General features: G+C 34.7%; 1 protein-coding gene across 2 annotated transcripts in view; it reads left to right on the top strand.

The window, feature by feature from the left end:
• The window catches only part of LOC144979917 (neuronal acetylcholine receptor subunit alpha-7-like), a 19,252-nt gene extending 5,144 nt beyond the window's left edge, over positions 1 to 14,108 (top strand). For both annotated transcript variants that reach the window (XM_078927200.1, XM_078927209.1), the window contains exons 4-8: positions 453 to 570; positions 1,304 to 1,465; positions 8,562 to 8,691; positions 12,671 to 12,843; positions 13,615 to 14,108. In XM_078927200.1, coding sequence (XP_078783326.1) covers positions 453 to 570; positions 1,304 to 1,465; positions 8,562 to 8,691; positions 12,671 to 12,843; positions 13,615 to 13,896 — 865 coding nt within the window. In that variant the 3' untranslated portion in view covers positions 13,897 to 14,108. The remainder of the gene's footprint in view (positions 1 to 452; positions 571 to 1,303; positions 1,466 to 8,561; positions 8,692 to 12,670; positions 12,844 to 13,614) is intronic.
• The last annotated feature ends 645 nt before the right edge of the window (positions 14,109 to 14,753 follow it).

The raw sequence follows: 14,753 nt of genomic DNA, 5'->3' as shown, positions 1-14,753 counted from the left end.
GTATTGGTTTGGCTTGGGATTGATTTATAACATTTGTCTGGAATTGATATTGGACCCTTGATGAAATCCTAGGGCGGAATTTGTAAGTATACATATATTTATTTTGCTCTGTCCATAGAAGTTTGCTATCGATAAGAACTCTTAAGTATTCTGCAGGTTTAGTTGTTTTTTTTTTTTTTTTGTTTTTTTTTTTAGTTTTGTCATGAATGATATAAATAAATGTTCTTGGTTCAGTTTTATTTGTAATTCATATATGCTAATTTTTTTTCTATGATATCTGGAAACAGCAGTTTTCGTTTGAAAGAAAAACAACAAGACCATGTAAAATTGAAGGAAAGGGGGCGTGGTGATTCCATAGTTGCTTCGTTATATTTGATAAAATTTCAATGTGAAAATATTTTTATTTCATTTTTGCCAATGGTAGACTGATATAATATCTGCTTTCTTTGCAGTCATACCTTTTTTGGGGAAGATGGGGCAATGGGCTGGGTTCCTGGCGGCCTCTTCAGTACTTACTGCGCTCTCAACATGGAGAAATTTCCATTTGACGTCCAGGCTTGTCAAATACAGGTAAGAGACATTACCCACAAGAAATTAATCAATTAACTGTCGTACTTCAGAAAGACGCATATTTAAAACATTTGGCCAGAAAACTCGTCCTCCAAATATCGATCGATTTAAATTACACTCATCAAAAACTCGCAATTCTGGGATCTTCTTTGCGCACTGGCTCACCGCTAGAAATTTCATAGTTTTACTTTGTTGACATTTGTTTTTGTTGTTTGTTTGTTTTTTTGTTTTTTGTTAGCTTGCATTTACTTTTCGTTTTTGTTAACATACGACTATTTTTTTTTTCTGCAAAGCGACAATAAATGTCAACAACGGTGATAACATAAAAATGTCTTGTCTTCATTTTTTACCTACATTTATTAGCGTCAAAATGTTTGTGAAATGGTTTCAGGCAGATAAAATTCGTGTCTTTGATTAGTTTTTTTTTCATTTCACTGGTTATATTTAAACCTTGTGGGCTACTGATGCGAGTTTATTTTTTAACGCGAATTTGATATAACTCATGAAATAAAAACTATAATAATAGGCACTCATTGCTTATCTGCTATATACTCATTTATTTATTTATTTATATATTTATTTATTTACCTATCTATTTGTTTCTCTATCTATATAGGGATTACGTTGATCGTTTTGATTTCTCAAAACATTTAAGATTTTGTGACATGCTTCATTGCTCAACATGACGCAAGGTTTAGCTTTAGGTATTTCATTTTCTTCCTCTCATCTCCAGATGTGTCCAATGAGCTATACTATACCCTCTATTCTGTTTGATGCTGATGAAGAAATGAATGTGGCATTTTATTACCCTAATCCAGGCTGGGACCTTTTAGAGACAAGTGTGACGGTTGAAAATATTTCTGTTATACCAGGTGAAGCCTTTTCATGTCCCACGGTGAGTCAAATTAATGCACCTTGGCTATGTTTTATAATGCAATTGAAGTGGTGACATACGGTCGTTTTTATAGCGTTTCGGCAAAAATCATATCCATATTTTATTATGTTACAGGACAGAAATGATCTATAGCTTTCATCAGCTTAAAAAAAACTGAGAGACGGACACCAAAAGAATAATGGAATAATATTTAAAGACACACACACACACACACACACAAATAGACAAAGAATCAACTTCGCTCCTTTTTAACACTGAAATAATTTCTATCCTTTTTTTTAAAATGCCAAATGCTCAAACATTTTGAAGTTTTCATATACAGCTTAGTCAGCTCAGTTAAGTTGATGAATACTAAATCTTTCCTAAATGTTTTTAATGACTTCAATACTGACGTCTTGCATGTAGAAACATTACGAGAACGATCTTTTGTCAAAGTTTAATTAACGTATATGTCATAGAGATAAAAGGATAGTGTAGTAGTAATGGTAGAAATAGAAGTAGTAGTAGTAGTAGTAGTAGTAGTAGTAGTAGTAGTAGCAGCAGCAGCAGCAGCAGTAGTAGTAGTAGTAGTAGTAGTAGTAGTAGTAGTAGTAGTAGGAAGGGGAGGAGGAGGAGGAGTAAAAGTAGTAGTAGTAGTAGTAATAGTAGTAGTAATAGAGTAGTAGTAGTAGTAGTAGTAGTAGTAGTAGTAGTAGTAGTAGTAGTAGTAGTAGTAGTAGTAGTAGCATTAGTAGTAGTAGTAGTAGTAGTAGTAGTATTAGTTAGTTGTAGTAGTAGTAGTAGTAGTAGTAGTAGTAGTAGTAGTAGTAGTAGTAGTAGTAGTAGTAGTAGCAGTATATATATATATATATATATATATATATATATATATATATATATATTATATATATATATATATATATATATATATATGATCTTCCGAATGTTGTTGCATCTAATTGCAAATTATTTGCAGATGACACGAAAATTTATGGTTCTATTGAATATTATCTAGCTCTATGATGTATTTTCCTTTTTTCGTTGCTCTAAAAATGGATTCTTGAGTTTAAAACTTCAAAATGTAGATAACATTTAGGAAAAAAATAATCCACGTAGCACTTCCTATATGGATCCTTCTAGAGCATTTGTTCTGTCTTCCAACGAATCTGAAAAGGATCTTGGCGTTTTGTTTTTTTTATCGATCTCCAAACTTTGTTCATATCGATACCTGCAAGACAATGGTTGTTATTTATACGTTTGCCACTCTTGATAAATATATTCTTTTCTTATTTGTAATATATTTTATCGTTTTCTTACCCTGCCAACTGGCATCTGTGTTGTTTTGTGCTCTCACAATTTTTAATTTTAATTGAATTTTTACACCCGTGTTTAAAGATAACAAGGTGCAGATTCTTTGATTTAAAAAATATTAAAGAAGGAGTTAGGCAAGATGTGCTTTATCGCAAAAACCTTTTTCAACATGTTCACTGAAATAATCTTCCGTGTCATTGAAGAAGTACCCTGCATCTCTGTGGGAGGTGAGAATTTGACGAACCTGAGGTATGCGGACAATGCAGTTCTTATAGCTTAAAAACAATTTGCGCTTTTATGTTTAAAAACTTGAGCTTTTTATTTAGCGCAATATCCACTCAATATGCTCAAAGCGCTTTACAAAGGGTCCCTGACCAACAGCAACACGTAACATGTAGAACGAAACATGACGCCAATTAGGCGATATTATTACAAGTTTTTTCGGACAGAGACAACGTTGTAACGGTCAGTCACTCATTTTACACCTGAGTACGGTAAGAGAATGTGAGTAAAGATCCGATCCGGAAGCGAGTGTCATACCACAAAACCATACAGTGCAATCTCCACTAAACGTGCTCAAGGCGCTTTACAAAGGGTCCCTGACCAACTGCAACACGTAACATACAGAATGGGACATGACGGTTGTAATCGATATTGCAATATTTGTCCGACAGAGACAACGCTGTTAACGGCCAGACGCTCATTTTACCTCTGAGTACGATGAGAAAATTTGAGTAAAGAGCGTTTTCCAAGGACTCAACTATGCGAGGCTTAAACCCAGGACCTTCCAATCCGAAAGCGAGTGTCATACCACAAGATCACATAGCCGCTTACACACCAGAAAACCTTCAGATCATACTTGACAAATTAGTGGTTGGTATTAAAACAAAGGGAATTTTGATGAACGTAAAGAAAACCGAATGCATGGTCATTAACAAACAAAACCAGGCTCTATATTTTCACCATCAAACAAGTTAAAAAATGTCAAATAACTCGGTGCAACCATCACGAACGACGGCAAAGATTTTGTAGAAATAAAACAAAGAATTGCGATTGCTAAAAATATCTTCCACAATCTAAGAGCAATAATCTCTGCCACCAATATTAAATTAAACACGAAACTAAAGGTGGTCCAAACTTACGTTCTCTCCTCCACTCATATGTAACCTAGACTCTAGACAAGGAATGTCAAAACCGCTTAGAAGTTTTCGAAATGGGGTTGGACAGAAGATTGCTAAACATCAAAGTGTCAGATGGAACAACAAACGAAGAAGTTTGCATAGAATAGGGAAACCCATACAGATTGTGAAAACCATCAGAAAAAAGACAAATGGTTTGTTTTTTTAGCCATGTGTGTCAACGAGGGCACATTGAAAGCCTAACACTTAATGGCTTAGGAAAAAGAGCTCGTGGTCGTCAGAGGTTGACGTTCCTGACCAGTTTGAGGCTGTCAACGAGCAATATCCCTACAAACTCAGAGTAAACGAGGGAGGATGGATCGTCGTGGAGGCATATCATAGGCAACGTGCATACAAGCGCAGGCCACGGATGATAAAAAATAAGTCGCTTGCTGGACCCATTCTTGAATATGGCAATAAGATTTGTTGCCCTATATTCAAAAGACTTTTATTGACGGATCGATTTTGATCGTTAATGGCTCAAAAGATTCCATCTATGTTAATTTCCACAATACCGGAGTAGCCTACATATAAAACTTTAAATAGAATAGTGCTTTTTGAAAAAGCATTTGTTTCTCCGCGGGGAATCCACTAACAATAATTAAATCATGTTGATAAAAACTTTTCTTATATGGGCTGTTTGTTGTACAATTGAATTGTGTAGAGAGCGTTAATTGTTTAAGAAAAACCGTTGCCAATTACTAATCGGTAATTTCTATAGAAATCACAACTTAAATAAATTACATTTCATGGAACTATTCATAAACCAGAGTCCCTATTTGTTGAAACATTGCGAGATGCATAACTCGTGCAAATGATCAATAATCCGACGCGTCATAAAAATTGTCACCAGAGTAATATTCTGGATCTTTTTCTTTGTAATTATGAAAATTGAGTGGGTTTTATTCAGCATTTGCCTCCGGTTGGAAATAGTGATCATGAAGTTATATATATATATATATATATATCTCTCTCTAAACATACCATAAAACTTTTTTAATGACTGCAAAGAAAGTTAATGACTATTATAAAGGAAACTATGAAGAGGGTAGAAGGTGACTGCTGAATTGTAATGGGGTTTTGGAGGTATATTAATTGTAAACTTAAAGTTAAAAACGGTATTGGGAAACTGACTACCCCAGACGGTTGTAAAACGGATAATGATAAAGTAAAGGCAGATGTTTTAAATACATTTTCTTCAAGTGTAATTGCACAAGAAAATGTTGATAATATGCCTAATTTTAAGAATGCCATTGATAAAGAGTTTACCATCATAATATTTGATTTTGACAAATGCTGTTACATGAAATTGGATATTATTGTATTTTGTATATCAATTATTTGAAACTCTCGAATGTACAAATTGGACATGCTAAATGAATGTAAATAGAGTTAATTATACTACAAATATTGAATATGACACTTTTGATTGAATCAAAAGAGAAAATATACCAAATGATGAATCTACATATATTGTAGATGGAAATGCACTCTTCCACTCTTTGACAGAGATTCCAAACACATATAGGGAACTTGCAGAGAGAATATGCTGAACGACTAAGAAGGGGTTCCTCAGAGGATAACGATTGTGTGATTGGAGAACACATTAAACTCCCCCGTAAATGGAAACAGTTTTTATCCAGTGAGAATAACAAAAAGGCCTTAATGAATTTTCTGAAGACAGAATGGGAAAAAGATCAGTATGCTCCAAAGCTGAAAGATAAGCAACTGTTCTTTGTAAACGAGGAGAGATGCTATCTTTTTACAAGTCCTGATGGAGAGTTTGTTACCACTTGTCTTGTTGAAGAATTGTATTCTACACAAGAGGCAGACACTAGAATTATAGTCCATTGCCTTTATGCCTCCCAACAGTCTCACACAGCTAGAATAGTTGTAAAGTCACCTGACAGATGTTTTCCTCTTACTGCTGTCACACTGTGATGCTATTGACAAGGTATTGATTTTTCAGACTGGAACTGGAAACAATAGACGCCAGATCAATATTACCAAGATGGTAAGATTTATGTCCAAACCCCTTAGAGATGCCCTATTGGGTCTTCATGCTTTCACAGGATGTGATACCACAAGCTCTTTCGCAGGGAGAGGAAAGGTCAAAGCCCTGAAACTTCTGCTGATAGATGAAGATTTGATCAAGCTATTCTCATGTTTTGGAACGACACAAAATGTATCAGAAGGTGACATTCTAAAACTTGAGGCATTTGTTTGCCGATTGTATGGAAAAGCTTTTACTAAAAGCGTTGACAAAGTAAGATTTGAAAAAGTTATCGAGACATTCAGCAGCAAAGGAAACCTTATTTCATGTAGAAGCGGTCTAGACCTTTCTAAGCTGCCTCCATGTAGGAATGTTCTTGTACTCCATATAAGCAGGGCAAACTTCCAGACTTTCATTTGGAGAAGGGCATCACTTCAAGTACCCAACCTCCCAAGTGTTGACAGTAGTGGATGGATCAGTGATGGTTCGGGTATCCTAGATATCAAGTGGCACAGTGGTTCTTTCCTGCCAGATGAATTATCAGATATAGTCCCTAGTGATATCAATAATGAAGAAGAAAATGACAGTTTATCTGATGGACAAGGTGATGACAGGGAAGAAGACCGTGATTCGGACAGTGAGGATATCAGTGATTCTGACAGTGCAGAAGATAGTGATTCGGACACAGAGTACACAATCTAAAGGCAATGTTATAGACTGTACCTTATTGAGAAGAAAGAAACTAGTGTTCAAAGACTTAAAGATGCCTGATCTTGCAGACCTAATGTCCTTATTTAATCTTTGTGTAAGAATTTTAGCGATTATCTTCTTAAAATCTGTTACCATATTGATACAGTTTCACTTTTAAAATGCACTTTTATCACAAAATGTATAAATCTGATTCTTTTAAACTATTTCCTAAATTAGAACAATGAATTATCTTATATTTCATGCTAAAATTATGCATTTTTTATAAATGGGATTCACAGAGCAGCCATTTTATTTTTATCAACCTCACCCCTAATTTATCAAAGGGACTTAACCATATATTCTGAAATTGCAATAACTCCCCAATGAGTATGGGTTTTAGCCTCTAATTTTATTTTGGTGTTGTTCACAATACTAAAGTTTTAAAAACTTAAGGCTCATAAAGAGCCCATAATAGATTAAAGGTTTATAGTTGTCGCAAGAGTCTATTATTTTTATTTAGTCTTCGTTAGATGCGTTTTTATTTCTGAAAGGGTGAAAAATGAACTTTTATGGCAAAATTGTTTTAATCTGATCTTTCTAAATAATGCACCTAGTTACAGCAATCATTTCCCTTACATTTGATGCAAAAATAATGCATATCACATGAATAGTATTGAACAGTTGTTCAAAGCAACCCTACCCCTATTTTTGCTAAGGGCCGCAACTATTTGTTTTCAAATCAGCATAACTTCTGAAAGAGTATCAATATTGGGCTATAACTTTTTTTGGTGGTGGTCAAGATACTGCTCTTTCAGAATATATAGGCAGACAAAGTGTCCATGGAGAGATAGGTGGAGGTTACCGAGGCCAGAATTCTATCATCCGTGAATACTAGAATTACCAAATTTTAATAATAAATGGCACAAATCACCTAAAATATACTTTTGGGGTTATTTTTCAGACTGGTTGGCTAAAATGCTGCAGTCAACATAATTTCAAAAAAAAAAACCCTCACTTCTGGACCCTTTTGCCTTCTTGTGGACTGAGAAAATCTATTAAAAAATTGTCAAAATTAGCTATTTTCCGCTTTTATCATCAATTTTCAAGGTTATGAAATATGGCTATTGAGCATACTGTTATATTTTTCAAAAGTACATTTAATTAGCTTTATTTTGATACCAATTGTATATGTCTAGTACTTATACTTTTTGAGATATGCAGTGTTAAAGACAAACAGGACACTTGTGATTTTTTTTGCACCGAGTGACCTTTCAGGGGCCATAACTCCCAAAAGAGTATCGATTTTTGGCTATAACTTTTTTGGTGGTGGTTGAGATGTCACTCTTACAGACAAAATAGGTGTACAAAGTGTACAAGGGGGGAGATGGTTTCGTCCCGTGGCCCTCTACCTATTATTTATGTATTAGATATTTAATTCTCAATATTATTAATTGTACAAATAGTATATAATGTCAAGTAATTGATAATATTGAGAATTAAATATCTAATACATAAATAATAGGTATTATATTATCAATTACTTGACATTAAATACTATTTGTACAATTGATAAATTGCATCTATGCATAAAAGTTACACAGAACATTGGTGGTTCTCAAACTTCCCTTTAATTCCTCTTCCCCTTTTTCTTCAAACTTTCAATCAAGTCTATTTTTTTTTTTCATTTAGAACATTACCGATAAAAATCAACAATTAACTTCTACTTATACCATTTTTAAAAAATCATAATGTCTCCTATTGTCGCCATGGCCGCAGAACAAAACGTTTTCAACAATGTTGACACAGGGTTTACTTTTCCGGATAAAAAGCATTCATTATCGTCAATCTCACACTTAACCCTGAATAAACTCTGGAACAACCATGAGACACTGACTGAAATATACTTTACAATTAATCTGGTATAATATTTATCTTTTGTCCACAGTTTGCTTTCAAGCTGAAACGTCGATCGACTACCATCGTCCTAAATGTAATCCTTCCCGTTATTTTCATATCAGTGCTCAACAATCTAGTGTTTTTCATTCCAGGGGATGCAGGAGAAAAAATAAGTTATGGTGAGTAGTCGAAACATAATGATATGACCTAGTACATTGTTGTACATTGATTTTTAAAAAAACACATTTTGGCCACAGTTTCTGTCACGGATTACGTAGATTTAACAAGTGTGTATGGTGGACAAAGCAAGAAAGATAAATACAAGAAGAAAAAAAAACATCCCAAAATTCAATCTACCTCGACTGGGTCGCTGGGGTCGTGTGTAAGGACAGCTACTCTACTAGTTATTTCTCCTTGGGATATCAAAGATTGAATTGTCTGCTGTTGCCAAGTCTAGGGTCCGAAGCCACTTTCTCGAAAAATTGATCACTCAATTATCTGTGGCCCCCACCTCTATAGAGCTCGGTATCCGAGACGACTACGGCCCCTCCTTTATCAGCCGCTTTAACCACGATCTCCTGACGTGAGCTACATTATTGTACGTCAGCCCATTCTAGATGGAAAAGATTGGACCTCTTGATATGTGTGGTTGTAGTCTTTCAACATGACTTGATGAACATGTCGATAGTTAGAGACTGGTCCAGTTTCTTTTACGTCGTGAGAACAAATTGATCATCAGGGTCTCATTCATAGTCAGGGTCACATTAATCGTTTTTGAAGAGATATTTCAACCGTACAATACGCTTGAAGCGACGTACATCCGACTCAATGCGGGACTGGTCGGACGTCTTCGCAGAGGATCGTGACCCCTTTCCTTAAAATCTATTCCTTTGCACTGCTCAACTGGATATCGGGTGAAGGGAGGGGGGTGGGGTTGGGGGGGGGGGGTTGTGCACAAACCACCAGGTGACTGTTATGATTCCCACTAGGAGAGGTAATTCCGACAGCTGTTTTGTCCATCATGCGGGTGGGTTCACTGGTGGGTGGGGTGAATTGATCTCTTCCAGACTAATCCCTTGTTGTTGTTGGGCACCCAAACCATTGGTGGTAACTGGCTGGTTGCGGAAGCCACAAAGAACAGTGGGACCAGATAGGGTTCAATAAACGAATCCATCGGTAGTAGTAATGACTCTGAATGTCGGTTCTCGTCTAGATGTATGCTTCTGCATTGAAAGAGGAGATGCAATTTTCTGGTTTAACACTATTTAAGCATGCTTGTTCTTGTTGATTTGATAAATGTATGAATAACCTAATGCCTTTTTAAAGTGAGTGATTCTGGCCAGTGCTATATCTCAAGCGTGTGGAGGATGTGTCAGTGATATCATGTGATAGTTTAGATATATTTTTGCGATTAATGTCAGTGGTCAGGCTTAGTTGTTGCATGGCACACATAGATTCTAGTGCAAGAAATCTAAAGGACTGGTATGTGCTTAGAGTGCTTACAGAAGGATGGAAATGTGAAACGAATCCTTTAGGGGCCGTGCGTCTCCTAATGCAGTACAATAATAAGTTTAAGTGGCTGCTAGCTCGAGCTTTATATAGGGTGGCATGACTAGGATGGAACTTACTAGTGGAAAGGAACATACGAATGTACCGTAAAGAAGAGCGCAAGAGTTGCTAAAGATATGCCGTATAAGGGATAGTGGAAAATAGAAATGTGAGCGAAGACGCTAAATGGACGGATACGGAGATCTATAAGTGTAGGCTAAAAGCCTATTAGGTAAGCAACTAGAAAAAAGGAATGGGAAGATAGACTGGGAGGTGTGGGGAAGACGGAAGTGGTGACAGAAAATTGTATTTAGCGAAGAATTCTCGTATTTTCACGATCTCCGGTTTCAGGCAACCCTCACCGCAATTTATTGGTACTAGTCCTCATACTCAAAATATAAGGATTGCTATTTATCTAATTTATTTTGAAATAAGTTCAACGAATTAGAATTTTTTGTTTCCAATTTTAAATCATTCCAAACTGTCTACGTAAAATGAGGGCATTCTGATGCACAAAAGTAGAGCATCTAATCATGAGTATTTTGTAATTGTCGCCACGGGTAAAAATGTAACAGGCGAGAAGCTGAAACAGTGTTACAATCTAAATTATCAATGTTATGAACTAACTTGGATGAAATCACTTTTCCCTTCTATATTACAATTTAAAAAGACTTCCAAAATTCTCTAATGACACAACAACGACGACTTATCTTTTCTCTTGAACTAAATCACTTAATTGTTTCTGTATTGCATTTAGTAATTTCGTCAAATCCAGCTTTGCTACAATAGGGAAAAACAACCCATGTAACACTATACTGAGGCGTTCTAGAGCATTTGTTATCATCATCTATCGTGGCTTGTGCTCTTGAGCACGTTGCCGGTCAGCTGTCTCCACGAATCACGGTCCTCTGCGGTGCGCATTAAATCTGTATACTGTATTGCTTTTAAAATCACATTTGGCCATTCTTAGGTTATTTAGATATGTCATTCTTTGTCTTCCTCTAGCTCTCTTTCCCTCGATCATCTCAGATGTTACCAACATTTTTATTCCGTCTCTTCTCCACACATGTCCCAGAAACCGTAACTGCCTCTTTCTGATGGTATCGATCAACATTCTCCCCTTTCTCACCTTCTCCAACACTTCCTCGTTCACATACCTATCTGTCCATCATAGCCTCAACATTCTTCTATACACCCACATGTCAAATGCCTCAAATTCCTCGTTTGATTTTTGGGGTTCTTTTTCCAGACGCGTGTTTGACTTATTCTTGAATATGGCAATGCGATTTGATGCCCTGTATTCAAAAGACGGTCAATAAGTTTTGAAAATGTACAACGAACGGGCAATCCAAATGCTTATTATTGTTTATTTGAAGTAAGATTAAACATTTGTGGCTCCTTAGACTGAAGTACAGGATAATTTGTGGTGACTTGATTCATATATATATTGTATCGTATCGTATCATATAATTTAAGAGCTATTGACTTTTCTTTAAAATCGTTAAATGTTCTGTTTAACTTTCATGCATAGATAACATTTTTCGAAGTTAAGTAAACTACATTCATTGTTAATTTGACAATGTTCGTTACATACCGCTGTTTCAAATTATTAAATGTCTAACACACAAATAAGTGTTATTGTAGTCAAGATTCGTAGTCTTATTTTCCCTATCAATATTTGTTTGACATGTCCACTTTGATACATTCGAGAGTTTCAATTAATTGATATGCAAAAACAAATAATACCCAATGTCACGGTACATTGTTCATCCAAATCAAAAATTGTGTTGGTAAGCTCTTTATCAATGGCATTCTTTGATACATTCATTGACTTGCAATTATTTTCTCATACCGGTTTGCTACTGGATTACGAATTACGTCTTCAATGAATTTCTTTAACTTACTTCCCCTAATATTTATAACATAAGAATCTATTATTATTTTTTTAAAGTTGGGGATCAACGTTGTTCCGTACAGCCAGTGTTAAATATTTATCATCGAACACAAAATTACTGGTAGTTCTAACAATTATAAAACTATTTTTCACAGATTGATATACAAATAACTTGCAAACCTTTCTTAAATTGATTGTAATTCGCCTGTTGATTCAAATGGTTATTTAGAATATCTGATGGGGCGTATTTACGAGTCTTTAACCTTTGGCCGTCGGAGTTGCCATAATTTGACCACTGATTGCTCAAAAGTTTCGTCTCGATCAATGTTAATTTCCACAATGCAGTATATATATATATATATATATATATATATATATATATATATATATATATATATATATATATATATATATATATATATATATATGTGTGTGTGTGTGTGTGTGTGTGTGTGTGTGTGTGTGTATGCATGTTACAAGAACAAAACCATAAGTTAGTATTTGCCAAATGTGATTCAAAATCCTTTATTGGTTAAGAAATCATGCCGGTTATACCAAAGTCGTTCAAAAACACGATATCAGAAGTTTACAAACTTGGGGTTTGTTTTTAGCTTTCGCTAGAAACCCACTGAGGTCTACCGTCAATAACAACGGGCTTATATTTCAGCCCCGTGTAACTAACACAATACGCGTAATGATTTTTCCTTTCTCATCAGCCATCACAGTCCTCCTAGCCCTGTCCGTGTTTCTAAGCATGGTGAGCACCATGACACCACAGGTATCTGACACAGTTCCAGCACTCACCATCTACCTATTTGTGCTTCTTTTGTCATCTGTCCTTACAGTGGCGGCAGCTATATTAACCGTATATTTGCACCACAAAGACGAGGTATATATATTGATAACAATGATTTCCTATCGTAACAATCATACTATTTTTTTCTCCAAAATATACAGAAGTAATGGAAAGACCAACAATATGCGTTGAATTAAAACCTTATAAATCTAGTAATTACTTTTGTTATTATTATTATTATTCGACAGTTGTTATTGTATCATTCCTACACGTTGGAGTTCTTCCTCTATTATGTGATGATAATATGATGATGATGATGATGATGATGATGATGATGATGATGATGATGATGAGGATGGTTATTATTATTATTATTATTATTATATTATTATTATTATTATTATTATTATTATTATTATATTATTATTATCATCATTACTATTATTATTATCATCATCATCATCATCATCATTATTATTATTATATTATTATTATTATCATCATCATCATCATCATCATCATCATTAATATTATATTATTATTATTATTATTATTATTATTATTATTATTATTATTATTATTATTATTATTATATTATTATTATTATTATTATTATTATCCGATGATGATGATGATGATGATGATGATGATGATGATGATGATGATGATGATGATGATGGGGATGACGATAGCCTATTGATGAGTGCCATCATCACCACCTTTATCAACGCTACCACCACCAAAATCATCATAATCGTCCATGAATGTAATCATTTCTTCTCTTTTTTAATCAACTGCTGGCGGAAGAAATGAACTGTGCAAAGCACAACAATTATATTATTTTCGTTACACTATTATTTACAGAGAGAAGAAGCTTCAATCCGAACAAAGACCACTTTTCAACATTCCGTCAATAAGATCACAAACATTAGGACTGCTGTGGCACCAATGACATCTGTTGAGAACCCTTCGTCTAAACATTTGAAAGCTAGCACTGCGACGGATGACAACGACAGAAGACCCTGTGTCCCTCGTCAAAACAAGTATAGAATGATCTCCAGGCACATTGATAAAGTCTTCTTTGTGTTAGTAAAAGGTGTATGGTTGATTATGACTATATGGTATTTTACTTTTGCAAATTCATAAACCAATGCCTAAGAGATTTGTTGACAATATTTTCATTGCTTGAATACACTCATGCTTTAAGCAGTTTTATAAAAACACATTTAATTATTTTAATTTTTTGTTGTTGTCTTTTGTTGTTGTTCGTTTGGTTTGGTTTTTTTTTTTTTAGCCATTTACACACAATTGTTTCTAGCCTTGTTTGCACTAGAATTAAATTTAAAGATTAACATTAATCGGATTGCATGGTTATTTCATTGTGCTTTACTTTAGGGTTATCTTCATCATCATATCATCACCATCGTGATCATGATGATGATGATCATTATCATTGTTATTATCATCAGCATCATCATCATCATAATCATCATAATCATCATCATTCCTGCTCATCTGTGTAGTGAGAAACTACTGGACCCGTTTTTCATGAACGAGGACTAGATTTAGTAATTTACTAGTCTAGTATGTTAAACTTAAAGTTGAGAGTAAGTGTCTAAAAAAATCGGATTTCATGAACGCTTTCTAGTCACTTACCTAGAAGAAGTGGGCGTTGTAAGGACGGTGACTAAGTCTGCTATTTTGTGCGGGTAACATCACCTCTCTACTTCATAAAGATAGGACAGATACACACGTCTTCATGCTTACAATGCAAAAGATTTTCAAACACACGTGATATTGACTGTCGACTGTTATAGACTGCAATGATATCCATCGTCGACTGTCAATCCTATATTTAGGCCAATGGCAGTTTCATTGAGACAACGACCACCGAGATTGAAACTCAAAGAAATTGAACCAAAAAATAACAACAACAAAAAAAAAAAAACAAAAAAAAAAAAAAAAAAAAAACAAATAAATACACAAAAGAGAAAGGGTGTTCT

The sequence above is a fragment of the Berghia stephanieae genome, chromosome 1 (genome assembly GCF_034508935.2).
Source record: "Berghia stephanieae isolate SIO BIC M18660-M18661 chromosome 1, UCSD_Bste_1.3, whole genome shotgun sequence".
Classification (NCBI taxonomy): Eukaryota; Metazoa; Mollusca; class Gastropoda; order Nudibranchia; family Aeolidiidae; genus Berghia; species Berghia stephanieae.
This window is presented reverse-complemented; position numbering and strand designations above follow the sequence as displayed.